Genomic DNA, 23175 nt, shown 5'->3' with positions numbered 1-23175 from the left:
GGCTAGGAGCTGGAACCAACTTCCAAGGGAAGTGGTGCTGGCCCCTACCCTGGGGGTCTTTAAGAAGAGGCTGGATGCCTACCTGGCTGGACTCATTTGAGTCCCGTTTCTTGTTTTGGGGTTTTGTTGTTCTCCCGCCCTGGGGGGGGTCGGGCTAGAAGATCTACTAGGTCCCTTCCGACCCTAAATCTATGAAACTATGAATTGCCTAAACTTCATTCCTTCTGTTTTGAATGTCTTGAGAGTTGGTGCCGTTAACATTTTTGGTCCATTCCTTGGGATGTTGTTGGCACTCATCTGTCCAAACCACTGCCCTTGCACAAAAAGGCTTTTCATATGTTTTCAATGAAAAGACTGGGTTTCTCAGTTTCTCATAGCGACCTGTGAGATGCCTGAGGGGAGGTAAGGAAAACAGATCATAGGATTACCTGCCTGGTTTGGGACTGTTATTTTTACCTCTGCAGAGACACCACTAGCTTGGAATCTGAAAAACAGCAGTTTTAATATTAAGGACTCAGTTACATCTTGTACAGCCAGAACCACTCAGTGTTGAGAAGGACTGGTTGCAAAAGCCAGGCAGTAATGCCCATGTGCCTTCCTAGTGCCCAAACAGGCATACTCTGTCTGGAGGGAGCCTGTTTAGCAGCAGTACTTACTGTACCCTAAGGCATTAGCTAGTACTCAGTGCAGACCCAGTGGACAAATTCTTAGGAATGATCAACACTATTTGCAGTTGTCATCTGTTGCCTCCTTGGCCTCCAAGCAGTGCAGCTTTGCGGTAGGTCCTGAGAAAAAGTTTACTCTTCCCCCTGGCCCTGTGCCATCTATGCAAAGACAGCTGTAGTTTAGCTCTAAAGTATTTCTAGCCTAAGGACAGTGCAAGAATCTCATTTTCTTCCTACCTTTACCTCTCTGTGAAAAGCTGTCTTGGCAGCTTAAACAACCCCTATAAAATAGCAGCTAGCTTTCTGTTTAACTCTAGGCTTGTTTTTGTGGTACTGCAAGATACATTTAAATCATACACTGCATGATAACCAGGTAGATATTAGGGGTGTGAAGGTTTAAACAATCATTTAATGGATAAATGCAGTAATAACTGGTTATCTTATCTTTTACCCTTTAGCTTGGGGTGGGCGCAGTCTGGCAGGGAAGTCGGGAAGGAAAGCCAGGCAGTGTCCCAGCAGAAGGCTGGAGGGGGGAGCAAAGGCAACTAGTACTCAGGAAAACAGCAGCCTCATGGTAACTCATCAATTAAGCAATTAGCTGTTCTTTCACAGATGTTTTCTCCCTGCCAGTTCAGGGCTTTACCTGGGTTATGTGTCTGGTTGGGATTGACTCTTCGCCCCCTCCCCTTAGTCAACGGGCTCCGGGAGCAGCTCCCAGCAGCAGCTGTGTGGGAGCTGCTGTGTTAACTGTTAATCCTTAAGCAGACATAATTAGAGGAGGTTAAATTAATATGTTTTAAAACAATATTTACATCCCTAGTAGATATTATCTGTCTTGGAGTAACCACATACAAAAGAGAACAATGTGCAGTGCCTGAAATATGCTCTGTTCTTGTAGAGATGGAGCACTGAGCAAATAGTTTTGCACTTGACCCACAGGCCTGACTTGTTCCTGGACGTGCTGGCAAGTGTCCGGCACTTGTCAACTTGGTGTTGATTCCTGTCTTAACTCTAGACTCTTTCTGAAGGTCAGCACTGTCAGCTCGGGGGCCACATCATGGATGCCCCATCACTACAGCACAGGAACAAGATCAGGAAGGGAACTGTAATCCCAATGCAGGTAGCAACATATTGCTTCTGTCTCAGCTCTTTTCATTGCAAGGTCAGGCACTAGACTTGGCAATGATTGCCTACTCAGAAATGTGTAGATGAACTTACTGGGGTGTCTCCCTGCAGTACCTCTCACAACCTTGGACTTCAATATGTTTGAGAGCAGCCATGGGAGTGTAAGTCCCAGAGAGGACCTATGAGGTATACCTATAGCATGAAGCCTTAGTATGAGGCTAGGACTAGCAGTGATATTAATACAAGGCAAAGGACTACACCTCTTAAAGCCAGCTTTCAGGCCGAGAGCTCACTGCATTCTGTCCAAAAGTGGGCAAAGCCACTTGTGCAGTTCTCCCCCCTGGTCCCCAGAGGCAGTGGCACACCAGGAACCGAAGTGTGCAGGCGGACTTCCATTGGAAATGCTCTAAATCCTGATTCAATTCAGAGTGCTTCAGTATCATGCAGATATGTAGCACACCACCTGTCTCCTCTAACTGCTTCAAAATGTCCATGAAAGCAATAATGCTACAGCTGTCCAGCCAAAGTACTGGAAAGCAGGAATCCCAACATGCCTCTTCGCCTCCAGTCTCCAGAGGTTCTCAAGGGCCTTTGAGCACATAAAAGTGTATTTGTTGGCTCTGTCTTTCCCCCGTTGAGCCCCAGGTGGAGCAAAGCACTAGAATGCAAGAGTACTGAGCAACCACCTATAGCACTCTGGAGGGTGTACACATTACATGAGAGAGCGAAGGAAGAAAAACGAGAAATCCTGGCCTACAGCCTGCTCTCCTCTGCAGAAGCATGTGCAACTTCTGACCCATCAATGGAGGGATTGCCTATGCTACATTACATGAAGCATTTCCAATAGGTTCTTTTTTCAAGGGTCATTTTTTAAGCATTTCATCTGGGGTAAATGGCTACATTCCCACTGTTTGCTACACTTCAGAGGCAGAAAGCAAATTCACCTAGAATTTGGCTTGAGAAAGGACATTTGGTTTTGGCCCTTATGCCTCATGAAATCTTTATTCAGCTTTCAGAGAGCATTAAACACCTCCCCCCCACTTACTTGTCTAGCTCACCACTGCTATCACTCCTTACATGGTAAGACATTTTTATTTTGGTTTTATTCAAGACTCATGGAGTATGGGAACACTCTGTGCCTGTTAAGTATGTTGTGAAGGCCCAGATTCTCATCTATACAGACCTCCTTTCTAGTACTATAATAGCATAAAGGATTATATAGAGTATATCTATGACATTTATATTCACTTTAGGAACTCTGTACTTGCAAAAGAATATAAAAGAGGCTTAGGCCAAATGAAAGTATTATCCCATAGATTAAAAAGAAATGCAGTGACAAAAGATCTCAGTTGTTATAACATTTATTTTTCCATTCTCTTTTAGGGTGCTTTTGATTTCAGTGACATTGCTGTCTATTTATTCAATAAATCTCCTGTTGATATGTGCAAAGGAAACAGGTAACTTGAAAGGATGTATATCAATGTAGCAGGATTATAGAGAACATAAAATAAAAATTGTTCAGAAGAATTTAAAACACTTCCCCCCCATCAGTTTGACACTGTAGAAACATAGAGAGATTCTAAGCCATAGTTACTCAGGATTTATACCAGAGTGACAGAGGGCAAAGCTTGGCCTATTGCTATAAAGCAGAAAAATGATGCAGTTGAACCTACCCAAGCTATAGTGAGGTAGAAGGAAAGCCATGGATTATCCATTAGAATATGTAGGTTGTAATTCAAAGTACAGTGAGTTCATGTTTATCCTGAGGCTTATCTGGAAATGAAATGGCATCACTAGAACAATGGTGTTGCTGTTGTATCCAGAGTAAAACTCTATACAGGGAAGAAGGAGCAGTCCTTGCATGCAGTCCATCACACATGCATGCATGCGCACACACACACACGCATATTATTCTAATGTTAAGTGCCTCATTGATCATAGGCCAAAGATCTGTTCTAAGATAACCTGTAGGCCCAGAATTTAAAAAAATACCCCTGCACAAGAATGCTTACACATTTGAACCTCCAAGACAGAGCACATCTACACCAGAGTAACTTACATTTTGTACACTGATGTGAATTACTCTAGGTTTAAGAACAGACAGACTAGTTCATGCTGAAGTATCAAACCATAGGTTGTTATTACAGTGCCTTGCCACTAGATAATGAAAAAGCATATACTATCTTGAACAAACTGCTATCTAGGGATAATCAGTTGAGATTGAAATGAGATACAGACATACCATGTATGCACTGATGCTTTTTGCAGGGTAACTTTATACCACAGTAGAATGATCTAGGCTGCATGTGATGTGTATGCTCCCCATTTACCCTAGGCTAAAGGCAGATCATACTCGTGTAAATATGTTGTATGTTCACATCCTAGATCGCTACTATGGCTGCAGCAGTCAAAGTAGATGTGTACTAGATGCATACATATATGTAGCCTTTCAACCCTAAAAAAATCTTGAGCCTTGATTCTAGGCTGCGCTGAGTTAAATTTAAACTCAAACAGATTTTGGGTTTTGTTCCTGCAAGTTTCAAAGAGAAAATGTCAGCTAAGCAGTGTGAGAGGTCTGAACAGCATGGCAGCTTTTTGAGACAATCCGTGGAGTTTGACATCTGAGATTTCTCTTCTGGTCTTGCTGCATTCTAATCCATGTTCATTGTGCTAAGGTTTTTGCATCAGCCCAAACCACAACTATAAGAGAAAAATGATAAATTTTACAAGAATGGCCTGTCCAACTCACTGCTTGTTGAGTTAGACAGGCTTTAAACAAGGTTTAATTATAGTTATCAATATTCCCTTTTTTTCATAGGAAGCATAAAAAAGGGAGGATTCATAAGTAAGTATATGATCTTAAGGAAATATAAATATTAATTCATTCTGGCCTCACTGAATTCATATAAATCAGTTAATGGAATTAAAGCATTGCTCTCTCACTTGTGTGCCAGAGTGCAGATCCCTGCTGTTTTGCATTTTATCTTCAGTTAGATCTCTATATTATTCCTATTGAGGGAGAAAACTTAAGATCAGAATGCCAGTACTGTAAATGTCACAAGACTGTAGGTGGACTGTTATATTAAAGCGAGATAATAGCCCGATTATGAGCTTCAACTCATGTGGCTACCAATCACTTCTTGTGACATTTAAAAATGTGAGGATATTTTCAAATAAGTATCCTTCACCCCTATTTGTTATAGAACAGACACATTTGGTTGTCAACAGAAGGAATAACAACATAGATAAGCAGTTAGTTGAAGAGAAATCTTAACAGTTTTGACTTCATAGTTCCTTGTCACCACTGGCTTTTAATTTCTCCTTCATTTGTTTTAACCTAGGTTGCATGGTGTATGAAAAGTTGGGTGAGCAGGTCTTTGGCATTCCAGGAAAAATTATTGTTTTTGGATCTACTTCTCTCCAGAACATTGGAGGTAAATGGACGATTATAACCCACAAAAGTAAACCTTAAGGAATGGAGATATATATGTGGCTTTTATGTGGCCCTTCAATGTTGTATTCTCCCAGGATGTAAGCAAGATGTGGCATTTCTCCCAGAATAAGGCCTTTTTCCTGGGATCCTACAGAGGTACCTATCCATTGTCCCACTTCAAGTGACTGAAAAGTATGCAAGCTAAAATGTACTAATACATTTTCCTGGGATAGTGCTGTGTACATCTGTACATTAATCTGGCTTATTCAAATTAATTTCTGGTCAAACCTGTCAGCCTGCATACTCTTCCTGGCCACCTGGGATTACCTGCTGGAAGAGCAATAATGCAGTGCACAGGCAATCCAGGAAGTTGTTGGAGATGCCAGCTAGGGGCCATTCTGTTCTTGACCTGCTGCTCACAAACAGAATAATTGCTGGGGAATATAGTAATGGATAGCAACTTGGGCAGCAGCAACCACAAAATAATCAATTGAGTTCAGGATCCTGAGGAAGGAAGGAGAGCAGCAGAGTAAGGACTCTGGACTTCAGAAAAGCAGACTTTGACTCACTCAGGGAACTCATAGGCAGGATCCCCTGAGAGGCCATTCTGAAAGGGAGAGGAGTCCAGGAGAATTGGCTGTACTTTAAAGAAACCTTATGGAGGGCTCAGGAACAAATCAGCCTGATGTGTAGGAAGAACAGCAAGTATGGCAGAAGATCAGCTTGGCTTACCAGGAAACTCTGCAATAAGCTAAAACACAGAAAGGAAGCTTAGAAGGAGTGGAAACTTGGATAGACAACTAAGGAGGAATATAAACCTATTTTTGGGGCATGCAGGGTTGAAATCAGGAAGGCCAAAGCACAACTGGAGTTGCAGCTAGCAAAGGACATGAAGGGTTACAAGAAGGATTTCTACAAGAATGCCAGCAACAAGAGGAGGATCAGGGAAAGTGTGGGTCCCTTACTAAAATGGGGGAGGCAACCTAGTAACAAAGGATGCAAAAAAGGCTGTAGTACTCAATGGGCACATGTACACATGTCCCCCACAGCACAGTTGTTAGTGCGCCATCTTCTAGTACTTGCTTTAGGATTACAATGGTCTCAAGTTGCAGCAACATAAGTTTAGGTTAGATATTAGGAAGAATTTTAGGAAGTAACATTACTGTGCCATCCTGGTGGTGCACAGTTATTTTTAGGAGCTACATCAGTGTAACAACATGCTATAGTGAGGTAGCTCGTTACTTTGGTGACGTAGCATTGGCATCACAGTTTGTGCCCAGTAACGTAGCACCATATGTAGACACACCCAATGTCTTTTTCACCTCAGTCTTCAAAGGCAAGGTCGACTCCCAGTCTACTGCAGCGGTTTGGGGAGGAGGTAAGCAGCCAGCAGTAGCAAAACAATAGGTATGGGGCTGTTTAGAAAAGTTGGATGTGCATGGGTCCTTGGGGCCAGACGGGATGCATTCGAGGATGCTGAGGGATTTGGCCAGTGTAATTGCAGAGCTGCTGGCCATCATCTTTGAAAACTCATGGCAATCAGGAGAGGTCACAGATGTTTGGAAAAGGGCAAATATAGTGTCCATCTTTAAGAAAGGAAAGAAGGAGGATCTGGGGAACTAGAAACTGGTCAGCCTCACTTCAGTCCCTGGAAAAATCATGGAACAGGTCCTGAAAAAATCCATTTCTAAGCACTTGGAGAAGAAAGAGGGAATTAGGAACAGTTGGCCTGGCTTCATCAAGGCCAGGTCATGCCTGACCAACCTGATTGCCTTCTATGATGAGCTGACTGGGTTTGTGGATGCGGAGAGACCAGTGGACATGATATACTTTGACTTTAGCAAGGCTTTTAATATGGTCTCCTACAACAGTCCTGCAGGCAGGCTAAGGAGGTTCAGGTTGGATGAATGGACTGTAAGGTAGATAGAAAACTGGCTGGATCATCGGGCTAAGGGGGGAATAGTCAATTGCTCAATGTCTAGTTAGCAGCCAGTATCAAGTGGAGTGTTCCAGGGGTTGGTCCTAGGGCTGGTTTTACTCAGTATTTTCATCAGTGACCTGGAAAATGGGAAAGTGCACCCTCAGCAAGTTTTCAGATGACACCAAGCTGGAGGAGTAGTAGATACCCTGGATGGTAGGACTAGGATTCAGTACTTTAGAATCCATAAGAATTCCGTATCTTGAATCATGTTGCAAAATACATAGGGGTGGCATGTGATGAAGGGATCAAGTACCCTTCTGTGTGCTCATGCCATATGATGCTGTTTGTTTTCTAACACAAACTGTTTTTTGCAGCAATGCTTAGCTATCTTTTCATAGTAAAAATTGAACTGCCTTCTGCCTTAAAGTTTCTAATGGGAGAAGAAGAAACATTTTGGTAAGTTAAAATCTATTTTGCTACTTGGCTTTAGAGTTTAAACCTCATGTAGATAAGTCAGAGGATGGGTTTATAAAAGCACTAATTACTGGGTATCCCTGATCCTTCTGTGGGATTATAAAAAGGAAGGAAGATGGGGGGAAAAGAGAGAGAAATTCAGTCATGAGCCTTGACTAATTGCTTCTTTTACACTAGGTTTTTCAGAAGAATGATTTGTACCACATTCTTATCTTAGGACCTGATCCTGCAAAATATCAAGCAGAACTTAGAGCAGGGGTGGGCAAAATCCGGCCTGGGGGCCCCTAAAAAATTTAGAAAATTAATATTAATCTGCCCTGGGCTGCCTGTCATGCGGTGCTCGATGGCTTGCCAAAGCTCAGTAAGTGGTCCTCTGCCCAAAATTATTGCCCACCCCTGACTTAGAGGCACTGAAGACCTTTGACACCTATTGGAATCAATAAGGGTTGAAAGTACTCAGCATCTCTGGGAGTTCTCAACACCTTAAATCATTTACTACGATGTAGAGTACTACAGTAATAAACCATGATGTTACCTAGCCTGGGTTTGTGCCACTTGTTTCTACCTGATGGATGGCATTTACCAACTTCTTAAACCAAAGTGGGGGATCATTTCTTTCCATCAGTATGTGTCCTTTGTACCAGGTTCAATGATGACCTGTAATTTAGCAAAAAGAGTCTTCTCCCTGGAGTTGTATAATATTAGACTAGACAGTACACAAGTATGTTATAGGGAATATTCCCCCATTTTGAGGTTTCCCAATCGCCACAAACCATTAGGCTCCCTGGGTGCATCCTGTGCTGCTGCTCCTGAGCCTGTTGGAAGCCCAGGTCTTGAGTCAAGTGCCAGATATCCTTATTGTCTCAGTTCCAAGGTTGATAAAACTCACAGTGGGAGTGGCTGTGCAGGGCTTATTTCCTCAGTAGCATGATTGAACCACTGTTTTGCAGACATTCCCTATCTCTCTCCCCATTAAGCAGTATTTTCCTGTGTTAGCAGGATGGCTTATGTCTAATGCTTGCTGATATTGTTTCAGCCTTCCAGTCCTGCCACAGCTTCTACCAGTGGCACCAACATTTTGTTCAGTGACTGAAAATCTATTGTAGTTCTGATTCAAAACAGTGCCACATTTTAAGAAATGCATAGTAAAATACTTAATTGATGCCACATGTAGCCAGTGCCCTGAGAAGTTCAGAGATTGGTCCTGTCTAGTCTTTGCACCTAGTTAAATTTGCAGCATAAACAGAGCCAGAAATAATTCTGTAACTACTGAACTAAAAATGGTTGATTCAGTGTAAAGAAGAAGTGGTGATGTATAAGAGGACATTTCACTGTACTTTTGAAATATTTTACAGGGCATGGTACCTGGATGGGAGAGTTCTTGTTGTAGCTGTGACATTTGGTATAATCCTCCCCTTGTGTTTGCTTAAGAATTTAGGTAAGAATACAGGTATTATCAGTGGTATAAAATGAAGGTATCCAGCCATTGCTCTAGTAAGGGTAACATTGGCAATTCCATCATAATGGAATGGTCTGCCACCCTGTCATAATCCAGAGAACCATGATGCCCCAAGGATAAGCCCTGTGTTGGGCATCCTGGAACAAGCCAAACTACATTAAATTTATCATAACAAATGAACTTAGTATAGAACGTTATCCAAAATAATGTGTTGTTATCTTTCGTACTTGACTGTAGGAATAGGTTACTAATTTTACGGTCAAGTAGATGTTAGTTGCATAAAGTAAATTGACATTACATAGTGCTTATAAAATATTTAAACAAATTGCAAAATAATTGACAAATATATTATCTAAGTTTCTGTCAAAATTCAAAATTTTAATCAATGGTTGATGTATATGTAACATGTACATATGGATATGTATATTACTGCTATATTACTGTTATACATAGGCCCAGATTTGCAAAGGTATTTATGTTCCTAAAGTTGCTGACAGGCACCTCATAGATTTTTTTTTTTCTTCAAAAAGTGCCTATAGATACACTGAAATCTCACTGGAATTAAAACTGAAATCTTTTGGATAATCTATCCCATGGTAAATTTTAATATTTATGCACATCATGATTTCATATGTGTTGTGGGGGCAGTTGTCTGTTATTAAGATTGCATCTGTTATGAAAATCCCTTTCAAAAGTAAAACAAAGTAAAAAGTGATCCAAGAGAAGGCTGGGAAGGAAAATGAACATGAGCCAAAAAAATATTGGAAAAAAGCTCTAATTTGTCTTAAATCTAGTAGCTTTGTGAAATGACAGATACACATTTTTATATGATCCATAAATTCAACACAGAATATAATGGATGAAATATATAATGCGGAATAACTTCAACTACGGTGTGAAGTAATAAGCTATAAAAAAAAAAGAAAAATACAAATCTGACAAGTGAACTAGTTCTTTCTTATATTTATTGTGAATTTCTTGTAGGTTATCTTGGATATACAAGTGGATTTTCCCTAAGTTGCATGGTTTTTTTCCTCGTCGTGGTAAGTTCTACTTGTTGTCTTGGTTGGGTTAACATTGCCTCTACAGCATTTCCAAGATTAATTATTTGGTTTGATTTTAATACCTTTTTACAAGTAACTGCCATTCTATTCCAGGTTATCTATAAGAAGTTTCAAATACTCTGTCCCATAATGGAGACAAATACAACAACAATTATCCCATCAAATTTTAGCTCAGCACCTGAGTATGGGTGTAAGCCAAAGTATGCTATCCTTAATTCCAAGGTATGTTTCTTCTTATGATACTATGTTTAAAATTCAAAGAATTTATGAAGTAACATTCCATGTTCCAAGTCAATTAAACGTATCATTTAAGACCAGATTCTCCTTGGCCCTTCTGTAGGTGGGTAGTAATGGGGTAGCAACAGAGACCCAGCTTATGTAATCACCATGTTTTAATTTTATTTTCTGAGGGGGTACACTTTTTCCCCTCTGTGTACCAAATGACAGAGCTCAGGTGAGAGCAACCAGGCTGAGGCATGCTGCTCCAGGAGGTATTTGTTTCCCTGAAATAGCATGCTTTGCAGTATGCCTGCTAAAAGAATAATACTCTAAACTGCTTCAGCCCATGGAACGAGCCTAAGAAAACAAACCTTATGATGAAAGGCTGAGAGCTATGGGACTCTTCAGCCTGGAAAAGTGCAGGCTCAGGGGTGATCTGGTGGCCACCTATAAGTTTATCGGGGAGCTCATCAGGATCTGGGGGAACGTCTGTTCACCAGAGCGCCCCAAGGGATGACAAGGTCGAATGGTCACAAATTCCTTCATGACCGTTTCAGGCTGGACATAAGGAAGAACTTCTTTACTGTCCAAGCCCCCAAGGTCTGGAATAGACTGCCGCCAGAGGTGGTGCAATCACCCACTTTGAACACCTTCAAGAGACATTTGGATGTTTATCTTGCTGGGATCCTATGACTCCTGCTGACTTCCTGCCCTTCGGGTAGGGGGCTGGACTCGATCTTCCGAGGTCCCTTCCAGCCCTAATGTCTATGAAGTCTATCACCCTCGGGCTTCTCTGAGCATTAGAGTGGACGTTGCAGTTTGCATCCTGAAAATTAATATATATTTTGAATCTCCAATAGTATTTTTATAGCTCAAGATATATATTGAAGAGGAGCCCTCTTTCCACCTGATGAAGGTCAAGCATATGTTTTTCTAGTCATGCAAAAAAGAAGAAAAGAGAAGCAAGCCCCAGAAAATCCTTCAGTTTGTCCCTCATGTGTAGCAGTCAGGGGGACACCAGGACAATCAGTTCATATCTAGTAAAAGAACATATGCAAAAGGGGCAACAAAATAAGCAACACTGCTAATATGGAGGAAGAACCTAGTGACATCTTTCTACCTATTTTCTGAATCTTGTTTGAATTCAGTTGTATACAAGAAAGCAAACCATAAGGGACCAAACAGACTCAATACTTGTCAGCTCGCATGGAGAAAACGCTAAGCACTTTTGTGAATCTGTAGCCATAAGACTACATATTGAATGGTCCCATTCTTTTGGCCAAGGAGAGCTAGGCATGAGTCCTGTCAAAGCCCTTTCATGCTCATCCTTTGTCAGGCACAGGGAGTTGATTGATAGCAAGATAATGGGCTCTTTCTCCTCAAGAATTGATGGGCTGCCTCCACACTACCCCCAGTCTTTTGTTGACTTAGATGAGGGACTGAAGAGGGTACCTAAACCTGGATTCTCCACCTGGTCTTTAATGCAAACATGGGGCCAGACTTACGTGAGCTCCACATTCAGGTCTCCACCTTTAATACTCTAGCACTAGCACAGCTTATCTTGGTGAAGCCCCATTTTACACCAATTCAGAGCTTCCACACTAGGAGGTTACACAGGTATTGTTACGTTGGTGTCATTGCAGCAATTAAAAGAAAACTACCTGTAAAGACATGGAAGCCAGTGGAAGCTGTTCAGTTCTGCTTCACACTTTTCCTCCTGTGGTATCAAATCAAAATTAATTGTTCTCCTTGTAGCATGTAATTTTGCATCTTTTACACAAGAATGTGTCATGATGTTAATCAGGGATGAGAGAGTTCCATTACAGGGAAGAAATCTGGTGGCAGAGACAGCTGCACAATTGTCATGTATGACTGACTCAGCAGCCTTTGCATGAGAAATACAGTTTGTCGTCTTATTGGTGAAAATGTGTTCTTGATGTCTTGTTAAATACACATTAATCAACAGGTTACATTCTCTGTATTCAGTTGAAAGATGCAGTCTCAGCTGAGGTAATTAAAACACTGATAATTTTTTTTGGTGTTGGGAAAGATATGCATGTTTCTTAACTGTTTTTTTCTTCTGTTATGTTTAAACAGACTGTTTATGCTTTGCCCACCATTGCTTTTGCATTTGTGTGCCACCCATCCGTCCTTCCGATTTACAGCGAGCTTAAAGAGTAAGATTTTTTTTTTTATTGCTTGTTTTGAATAGTTGTGCATGGAAAATGTTAGCGCAGAGTTGCTGTGCATTATATAATTCAGAAGAGAGGTACTTTAATAAAATAAAAAATAAACAAAGGAGGACTCCTGTAACTTTTGGAATTTATCTTTTCCAAAGCATGATATTACTGGGGTTTTCTGTGGTGTACATGGCTACTTTTGAAAATTAAGCAGTGCAAATTATTACAGCTTGCATGGGACTTTTGTATTCTAAAGCCATTGGTTCTGATGGAGCTAAAAGTCCATTGCAAAAAACATATCATGTTGTTTTTGCCTACTCTAGAAAAGATTTGCTATTATAACTACACCCTCCCAGCAAAGGCTTGGTTTCTGCCAAAGAAGGACATTTTTGTCAGTGTAACTACCTTTCCACAGGGACTTCTGCTAACACAGATATGTTAACTGGACACACGATTTCTTCCACACTCTTAACCAATATAGCTATGCCAGCCAAACTTTCACTAGGGCTAGGCAGCCAAGGATCATGGAGCAGCAACTTTAGAAATATTTGAAATGCTTTCTCCTGGTATGAGTTTCCTCTCCTGTTTTCCTGTTCCTTAAATGGAATTACAGCTCCAAGCTGCCCCTTACTGTGCTGCTCAGAAGAGTAGTATAAGGAGGCATTGGCATACCTAGAGCAGGGCACCGGGCCTAGGCACTGGTTTAGAGGGGATACCAGCAGCATCCCTCCCCAGCATTCTGACACTTGACAATATCTCTGCTTGAAATGCCAAAATTGCTAGTTACACCTTGCAACAGGAAGCCCAAGGCCCCTGCTACTTTAAAGGGAGCTAACTGCACTACAGCAAACAGTCAAGGGGCAGGCAGCCCAGAAGTAAAGGCTGTAAGCAGCTAGGTGAAGCTGCAGCAGAGGAGGGCAGGTGGCTTGTAAGCCAAAGTGAAAATACTTGTGTGTGATTGGGGAGTCACATGACAGGAAGGGGTAGAGCTTTGGTTTGCCTAACCCAGTGCCTGAGACCAAGTGGACAGTGTGGTCCTGCATGCTGCAGGGAGAGGAGCTCCTGAGGGAAATGGCTGCTGGAGGCAGACTGGCAGGTAGCTAAGCTGCTCCATAAAGATGGAAGGAGAGACCTAAAGGGGACTTACAGCTTGTGGGCAGACAGTAACCCAAAGTGGGGTGGATGTTAGTTGTGCAGCGACTTGCTGGTATTTGTGTTGTGATTAGGCTTGGAATCAAAGGACCAAGTGGTGGCTGTAGGGGAGGACAGAGGCCATGGAGGGGTGCCTATTGGGGCAGTCTGTGACAGCAGCCTAACCTGGAGTCAGGGACCCAAACGGCTGAGGGCTGAGAACTGGGGCAGAGCCACAACAACTGTACTGGGGCCAGGGGCTCAGGAGGCTGGATAAGTTGGGCCAAGGCTTGGAGGGCTAAGACCAGTGAAAGTAGCTTGACCTGGTGTCAGGGGCTCAGGGGCTGGATGAGTTAAGCCAAGGGCTATGGCCACAGGGAGTGAAAGCAGTCTGTCCTGGGATTGGGGACCCAGAAGGTGAGGACTGGTGTGGGGGCAACAGCCACCTGCTGTGGCCAGGGGCCCTGAGGGCTGGAGGAGCTAGACCAAGGCTGGGAGGGCTAAGGCCACATGTAGTGAAGGCAACCTAACTTGGAATCAGGGACCCAGAGGGCTGAGGGCTCACTCTGGGACCCTTGAGGCAGCCTTCTGAAACCCTACAAGTTACATCAAGGAGTGGCAGGCAGGGTAAAAATGGAGGGTACCCCAAGGAGCTTGAGTGGGGTAGGAGTTGCTGGGCCACCAGGGGATGTCATGGCCACCCCTATGTTCTGCTACACACCTCTAACAGGACAGTTGTTAGCTTCTGTTGACTTGAAACCCTAGTAAGATTGGAAGGCATTTTTCTCCTTCAGTATGGCTAGTGGGGGGGAACTCTGTTTTAAATGAAGATGTATTCAGGAGTCTTAGCAGTGTTATTGAGTGTGTTTTGACACAGGTTTGATACTTTTTTAACAGTTATTTCAATACAGTACAAATGTTCCTTGTGGGTTTTTTTCTTTTTCCAGCCGCTCGCAGAAAAAAATGCAGATGGTTTCAAACATCTCCTTTTTTGCCATGTTCATTATGTACTTTCTGACCGCCATTTTTGGCTATTTGACTTTCTATGGTAAGTAAGCAACTTTTATAGTATCAAAATAAAAAAGACTCCATATGAAATAAGTAGTGTATCCTACCTCAGAAGGGAGATTTACATTCATTCACCTTACTGGACTCTTCCATTCAATTTTTGTAAATGTTTTCTTAACATATTAATCTTGGTGTTTTGAATGGATACAAAGTGTAGCTGCAAGGAGCACTGACAAATATATCCTCAAGAGTGAGAGAGAAGAGAGATCAGGAAGAAGTATAATGTAAATTAGTTTTGCTTTGAGGAGCTGGTGGTCAGCAGTGTGATATTAAGACTTCCAAAACTGAAATGCTAGTTTGAATTTAACTCGGGTCAGTAATGACCTAAAGCTATTAAGTCATTTGACTGGCTGTTAAGTTTTCTGTGTGAAATTAGAATGAGCATACTTCAAGGTGAATAGTCATTAAAATCACTCCCACAGCTGCTGACAGCTTTATTACCACTTTTAGCATAAAGGTAAAGAACTGAATGTTTTCAAAAACTGAGCTGCCTCTGTTCCCCCTGAAGAGTTCCTCTCTTCAGGTCTTGGTTAAATAAATAGGCAGTGTAGTCTTAGGAATTTTGCAGTTCTCCTGTTGAAAATACAGTTTTGTGGGTAAAGGTAGGATACTTCTTTGTACAGGACTTTCAACCTAGCTTCTTTTAGGAATGCTAAATCACTTTGTAAAAATATTTAAGAGTCACAAATCGTGTCCGTTTTCCCATTCAAAAGGATTATGCAAAATAATAATAAAAAAATAAAAATTAGATACAGCATCACTCTTGCAACAGGAGCAGATCCTGTGTTCCAGTACAGTTTAAATCTTGAATTTTAGAACACATGCACATCATGGGCCATTAGGTCAGGAAGAGGGATATTGTAACTCTGACATCTGACTTCTCCATGAAGGGTTAGCAAAAAGTCACAAGAGTTTTTTTTTTAAACCCTATTTCCAACTACCCGTCAGAGCAGCACTCTTTTTTTATGGGCCTCAGATTCTAGGAGGAACAAAAAGCAAATTTGAAATTTGACATTTTGGTCATAGGTCACCAAAAGTTTTTCTGTCTGTCATCCTCTAAAGAACATATTAATTTCTACCATCAGGCTGTCATAGTGGGTATGAGGCCTCCAATTTTCAGAAATTTACATAATTTGAGGTGTCCAATTCTGTTTAATGGAGGAAATTGATGAAGCCAAGTGCATATGCTGCAGGAGCCAACATTGATAGCCATTCTCCAACAGCTGGGCTGCTGCTAACCAGTAAGTTTTCATAGAAAATTAAACATTTGTTGAAGCTATGGGTCCAAATGTACCCTCCTGCAGAAGTGGCACAGTGAGCCAGGTTCTCAGCTGGTATAAATCAGTACTACTCCATTGATTTCAACGGAGCTGAAGATCTCTCCCAGGAGACTTGAGAAAGCAAATGAAGTCCAGGCCCTCACCTCTTGAAATTTCCTTGAAATTCTTCCCTCATGTAGGAGAGGTTTGGAGACCACAGAAGAGACAGAAACTGTGTCCTTCTGATCCTACAGGTTCCAGAAATGTGTGATAAAGGGAAATGTAGTGCTTTTGCATCCTTTGTGCCCCTTTCCCCAGTTCAGACTTAGGTTCATAAATACTGATGGTGTGTGGGTGGAGTCCATCTGCACACTGAAATGCAGAAACAAGGCCTTGAAGGCGGCGTAGATATAGTGGGGAAGGAAAGCAGTGTGATTGGCTTGAGCCATCACTTTCTCAGGGATCACCAGATAGCCAAAGACTTCATTTTGGGGCATGGTCCCCCGCTGACATGAGCACAGGCCCAGGATTTTTCCTGACTCTGTGAAAAACTGTCTATGCTGATGCTTTTCACAGACACAAATAGCATTTTATTTTGGCCTTTTCTTTTTTAAACCAGCACTGTGTGTCTATTTGCTCATATACTCAAGTTTTCACAGTTATTCTACTTACACTGTAGAAGGACTGTTCCAGGAACTGGGTTTTTTTCTAAAGGTCACTGTGGTTGCATTGCACAGCGCATCTGTGTATTTCTGTGGTGACCAGAATTTGCATTTCAGACTTTGCCTTTTGCTTTACTAACTGCTAGACCTGGGGAGAGATGCAGAGGCATCAGCCTGGGCTCCTGCTGGGAGTACGAGCCTCATGTCACTTAAACTTGGGCATTAGTAGGAAATGTAACAGCCCCATTTAAAATTCCAACCTCTACCTGAAGGGAAATTCAGGAGGACTTCCATTCTTCTGACAGGGTTCACATCCTCTCTGGATAGCGATAGGTGGTCCATGATAGGAAGGACTTTTCCCTGAAACTCAGAAATTTTTCTGGAGAGCAGATTTTGGTTTGTTCAGTTTTTGGTTCAGGAATAGACCAGATTACACCAAGCGAGAGCTCAATTTTAAGGCAAATCTCCTCAGAGCATTCCATGAAAACTCTTTACCTCAGATTATCCAGACTGTACCTTTAGGGGTACCATCAGGTGACATAAAACTTTATTTCCATAAACAAATTGTGCCCCTTTTGTAATATACTCATTATGCACTGTGGAGTTGCTTCCTTTGGTTTTGGTTATAAGAAGTTATGAATGTGTGTAAACAAATTAACACATTCTCCAGTTCGTTCCTGTCTGCCAGAGTACAAGTACACCAAGTCCTTAGCAGTTATCACAGGGGAAGGGAGACCTTTGTGGCATACCTTGTTGAAATGTTGTCAGAACACCATCATATTGACCCAGGTTAGCAGCATTTAGAATGGAACGTGGACTCCGGGAGGTGGCTGCAGAGGTGCAAGAGCTGCAAGTGATGTTGAGGTGGGGTGGAAGGTTCGTAAAAAAAGCAAGGGAGGGCAGCCACCCAGGGCAGCTAGATAGCAACTTCAGTGTGGCTGAAGAAATGTCATGCTGAAAGGAAAAAGGTTAACCTAAAAGAGGCTTTGTTCTTCTTCAGGAGTGGCTGTTCTGTTTTCTTTTAGCAGTTTATTTGCTGTTTGGACTTGTTTAGTTCAACCTTATAATTTAGTATAAATTCAGAAGTTGCAGTGCATGTGGTTATTTTTATATCATTTTAAACTGCCAGGAAAAAAAACCCAAATAGCAGCAGCCTCTTTTTTTGTCTTTCGTTTAAAAATATATATAAAAACCATAGTGCTTACCTTACATAGTGCTTGCCTTTTCTACAATGGGATTTTGCATAAAGTTAGGTATATGTTTTCTTGAATTAGGATGCTTTCCTAAATTGAGGTAATGGGATCATTTCAGCATAGTGTAAAATGCTCCAGCCTGTTTCATTCCCTGCCCTCTTGTTTGTAGATAAATCATTTGTTGTTCACAAAAACTGTTAAGTGATGGTTTCTGTGAATTAATTGCCTGTTTGCTTGACCACTTTTTCTGTTGTGTTTCCTATAGACACTGTGGGGTCAAATCTACTTCACAAGTACCAGAGTAAAGGTGATGTCCTCATCCTGACAGTGCGAGTGGCTGTAATTGTTGCAGTAATACTTACGGTTCCAGTGCTTTTCTTCACTGTAAGTAAAAGGCTCCTTGCAGTTTGGAAATAGTTACATTCAGTAATAGGCGCCCTTTCTCAAAAGCACAGCTGGATGTTGTGAGTTTCAGAATCAGTGACATTCAGGCTACAAAGACTAGAACCTGTAGTCAGCTTTTCCAAAGACCCACTTGAACTTGACTTAAAGGAGTTCTGCATGCATGAATTAATAAACTGCTATATGATCAAAGTAAATTAATTATCACTTGGTATTAAGTCAGTTTTAAATGATAAAGGTCCTTCTCCATTCTTTCCCAGCCTTGCTTAATTACACTCATACAAATTACCTGAGTTTTTAACTCCAGCAGAACAGCAATAAATTTGAGTGGGGAGTATCTAAACAGCCAGTGGTCCTGCTCCCTCTTATAGTCCCCACTGCTGGAAGAGCTTGGGCCTGAGGGCTCCCTTGTTCAATAGCCTGTCAGAATATCGCTAGTTAATTCTGCAACTTAAACAGACAGCAGTAACATAGCCCACTGCTGCAAATAAATATTATTTTGGGGGAAAAATACCAACACAGACACAAGCACTCTAATCCTGTTTTCAGATATCAAGTTAAATGTAAAGGTTATTCCAAAAGATCCTATATTTGAATGCTCCAGAATTACTGAAGTCTACACAAATTTCATTGTCATGGTCAGCATCAGCAAGAATTAGTTTGAGAAGTGCTTGAATGGTATATCCTGCTTCTGACAGAACTCATTCTTTTTCTGCAGGTGCGTTCTTCTTTATTTGAGCTGGCTAAAAAAACCAAGATTGAATTACACCATCATGTGCTGGTTACTCTTGTCCTGTTGGTTATTATTAATATGCTAGTAATTTTTATTCCAACCATGAAAGACATATTTGGAGTTGTAGGTACAGTATTTTAATTTTATACTATTTATATTTATAGTTGCTTCTCATTACATTCTTGTCTGACCATTAAGCAGTCCCTGGGGGGCTTTCTTCCCATTTAAAGGTGGCCAACAAAGTCTCCTATGGCCTAGGAAAGAGTCTGCAAGAAGAAGCCTTCTTAGAGTCAGTGTTTCATTAAGGGGGTGTGAAGCCCCTACGTTAAATCCGTTCCTTGAAGAGACGTCCCTTGGGTCTGGCCTTTGTGTAGTCTTTGTACTGAGTGTTTTGATTAGGGGTGTGATTCTTAACTGCAGGTCAGGTCAGGTTCACTTGTACCAAAACTTACAGTAGACCTGTAAGCACTGCCTGCGACTGTTAATGCCAAATGCTGGGTGGCAGTTAAATAATCTGGCAACCTCTAAGGTGCCAATAGTTTTGTGCAAAAGAGCACGTTGGAGAGGGGGTACTAGTCTTACCTCTGGTGAAGGAAATGCTGCCAAAAGGTTGTAAAACAAGTCCACTCCATGATGGGGTGGACTGGGCTCTTTAATCCTGCTCAGCAGCCACTCTAGCAGTGGACCCCCGATAGATGGGCAAATGAATGATCTCCTTTGCTATGGCAGCTCCTGCAGCCAAGCTGGTTCCACACATACTGGCACCTGCCTTTCCTTTAGATTAACTCAGCAAACCACGAGGGGAACCCTGGTATGTGGGTAGTTCAGTCTTTTCATATACACTACCCAGGTTTTTGCATTTTGGAGAGGTCACTCCAATTTTGCTTTATCTTTCAAGCAAGGATTACATTCAGCAAGCTGATGTCTCACCCGATGCAATTCTGTTGTCTCAAACAACAAACAGATGCCTACTAATAAATGTTGCTACTGAGAAAGCTGCTATTGACTGAGGTGAAATTCCACAATGACAAAACTAATTTATTTGCATGTTTCAGGGGTAACTTCTGCCAATATGCTGATTTTCATTCTTCCTTCGTCATTATATTTAAAAATCACACAACAGGACGGAGCAAAACAGAGTCAAAGGATTTGGGTATGTTTTATTATAGATCATTAAAATTTACCAGAATGAGAACAGATCTAATGTGGCTGTCTGAACATGCATGTCCACCTATTTCAGATACCTTCCTCCTCTCTTATTTTCTCCGATTATTTGCCACATGCTCTCATGGTCCGTTTTGCTTAAATTAAATTGTAATCCTCCTTAAACATAGGGTGACCATATTTTTAAGGAGATCCCCCTCGCCCTTTCCTCAGCTGATCCCCACCCCACCCAGGAGAAGTGGGGCCCAGCCCACCCCCAACCTCTAGCTGCTTAGGAGGAGGTGGGCCAAGCAGCACAGACTGGGTGGCACTATCTCAGTCTTCTGTTTCCATTTTCACCAACCGCCCAGGATGGCCTACAAAATGCAGGACTGTCCCAGCCAAAGTAGGACATAAGGTCACTCTACTTATACAAAATCATGTATCCTTATGTGTTTGTAGAGTGTCTAGTATAAAGGAGCCTTGATCTGCTTGGAGCTATTACAAAACAAATAACAATAAAACCTAGCAAAGTTCTGAGTCCTGTGAAGTCAGGGAGGGAGAGACTGCTACCTTAGCCTTCTATGCATTTCCCATTGCAACACATTGCCTGAAAGAATCTGAAGTTTACTGCATTTCACATTCATCATGTTTTGGTTGCCACCCCTACATAAGGAGGCCACTGAAATTCTAGCTTCTCAGCTATGTACAAGCATGTGGAACTGTGACAAAGTGATCTCAGCAGAGTGTTGCATCTTTTCACTGGACTTCTAAAAGGAAGATCCTGCTAATGTCCTAGAATTTACTTCAATGCCGATGTAATCTATTTACTCTCTGGGAGTTGCTGAGAGTACTTTTGGTACTTGTGAATCAGGCCTTCTGTTAACATACTTTTGGCTTTATTCATATGACAATGGCAGAGGCCTAATCTGGAGCAATTTTATTCGATTTCTTTGTTTCAGCTAGGTTTGCAATAGCTTCCAGGCATGTAGTTATGTCTTGGTTTCACATGTGCCTCTATTCTCTACCTCCGTAAACCAACAAGTACTAAAGTGCAATAGAAATTGACCCTGATGAAATGAGAATGCTTTCCTTTGGTCTTCAGTGAGCCCTTTGGTTAGTTAAGGAGCAGAGGTTGTGGGCCCCAGGAAAGATCAATTCAGTACTTTTCAGACCAAGTCACTGGGATGCAACACTTGCAGCAGAAATTGTGAACTGAGGGCAGAGGAATGTTTCCTTTTCTTGGCTCAATAAGTAATTATATTGGTGACATTAATAAATTCAGGTATCCTTTGTTTTTGCACTACCCAAAAGAGAGTCTTCGTTTTAATTCGTATTTTTGAAATATCAACTTGTGAATTTGCTTAACAAAACAAAGTTGCCTTAGTTAAAAGACTTGTTCTTTTTTTATTTCAGGCTTTTTTGTTCTTGGCATTGGGATTAGTATTTTCCCTCGTTAGCATTCCTTTGGTCATCTATGACTGGGTACACACAGGAGACAAGGCTGAAGGCCATTAAAGTCAACCTCATACTGCAAATACATTCCCATTTGCTACTCACCAAAATCCCTATCAACGTGGTTGCTGTCTTTTTCGTTCTTTGTGAGTTTACGCAGATCAAATCCAAATAATGAAATACTGGTATGGAAAATATATATATGGATGTATCTTCTTGCAGAAAATTGACCTGTTGTCCTAACAGAAATAACAGTTTGTCTCATACCATTGAATTCTCAGATGCTTACATTTGTGCGGATTCTCCGTAAGACTTCATAGGCATTGTCCATTTGGTACCGATCGTAATGAACATATGTTTACTCTTCTGGCCATGAATTGTATTTTTCCATTATTAATCTTGTATTAGTTAAAATAATAATATTTACTCCTTTGAAACAAGCAATATTTGTTTACAATCCAAGCTCTGGAATAATTACCCCTCATGAGGTCAGATCATACCTCCTCCCTCTCTCACCAAAACTGTGTTCTTAAACTTTGCATTTTAGATCTGATTTATTTTCATTATTAGTTTGTAAACCTTTTTACCTTGGGAGGTGTAGCATTCCAGAGTGCTTGAATGAAAAGCACAATGAAAGCATTGATTGGTGTTGGATAATAGTAGGTCCTAAACACAGTACTACTCTTTGTAAGATTCCCGTGGAGCATCAGCACAAGGTTTTTTGTTTTCTTCTTGTTATTCCTGTTGTTGTTTTAGTAGGGAGGATTCAACACCAGCTGTCCACTCCATATCACTTACCTACTGTTCCTTTTGAAACTAAGCAAGAAAGATACTTGGCATATACCAATGAATATTTGAAACTAAGAACAGATTAAGCTAATTTCTTTATGGAAAGAGTCAAAAATACTAATTTTCCTCAATAGAAACCAATATTTACTACTACTAAAAAGAGCATCTGCTCTTTTAAAGAAAAAATGTCTAATTCCAATTACATTAAAAGCCTTAATCATAAATAATAGCTTTTTCTTAGTTTTGAGTATAGCTAAAGCTGACAGTGTAAAGACTGACACCCCTGCTAATGCCAGTTTTCCTCTCATTGAAATCAGTAGTTTTACTTCAGTGAGAGCAGGCTTTGACCCTTATACACTCCTGGATTTTTAATGGGGATCAGAATCTCTGATGTTTCCTTAAACAAACATAACATGTTTTATATATGTAAAAAGCCTGGTTTATATTTTTTATCCATTAATTCTCCATAAAAAATTAAGAAAATAGCTATAAGTGTTATTTGCAGAACCCTGTCTTGCACTTGTCCACAAAACTAACATTTACATACTGCCATATTGTTGGTTTAGAAAACAGCTGCTGAGGAATCAAATGATATGCAGGTACTCTTTATCATCACATGCAGAATCATTGCTAATAATAGTGTACTACCAGAGACACAGACTGGTTTATGCTGAATTGTGTGAATCAAAGGGAGTCTGCTGCCTAGCTCTCAAAAGTCCATGCCAGCTTCTTAGTGATGGCACTAGTGGCTCACAGGAGTCCTGAACTAGGATATTCAAGAGCTGACCTCTTAGTAAGCT

At 41.3% G+C, this 23175-nt stretch overlaps 1 protein-coding gene across 1 annotated transcript in view; it reads left to right on the top strand.

Moving 5' to 3' along the window:
• Window positions 1-22553, top strand: part of SLC38A1 (solute carrier family 38 member 1) — a 43738-nt gene extending 21185 nt beyond the window's left edge. Inside the window, exons 5-16 of the mRNA XM_019514620.1 lie at window positions 3174-3247; window positions 5132-5224; window positions 7519-7600; window positions 8974-9056; window positions 10062-10120; window positions 10235-10363; window positions 12458-12537; window positions 14619-14719; window positions 18119-18237; window positions 18974-19115; window positions 20044-20141; window positions 21548-22553. Of these exons, the coding sequence (XP_019370165.1) occupies window positions 3174-3247; window positions 5132-5224; window positions 7519-7600; window positions 8974-9056; window positions 10062-10120; window positions 10235-10363; window positions 12458-12537; window positions 14619-14719; window positions 18119-18237; window positions 18974-19115; window positions 20044-20141; window positions 21548-21649 (1162 nt within the window). The 3' untranslated portion in view covers window positions 21650-22553. The remainder of the gene's footprint in view (window positions 1-3173; window positions 3248-5131; window positions 5225-7518; window positions 7601-8973; window positions 9057-10061; window positions 10121-10234; window positions 10364-12457; window positions 12538-14618; window positions 14720-18118; window positions 18238-18973; window positions 19116-20043; window positions 20142-21547) is intronic.
• Window positions 22554-23175: the final 622 nt, after the last annotated feature.

Source organism: Gavialis gangeticus, unplaced genomic scaffold (assembly GCF_001723915.1).
Source record: "Gavialis gangeticus isolate Ggan-Ray unplaced genomic scaffold, GavGan_comp1, whole genome shotgun sequence".
Lineage (NCBI taxonomy): Eukaryota > Metazoa > Chordata > Crocodylia > Gavialidae > Gavialis > Gavialis gangeticus.
This window is presented reverse-complemented; position numbering and strand designations above follow the sequence as displayed.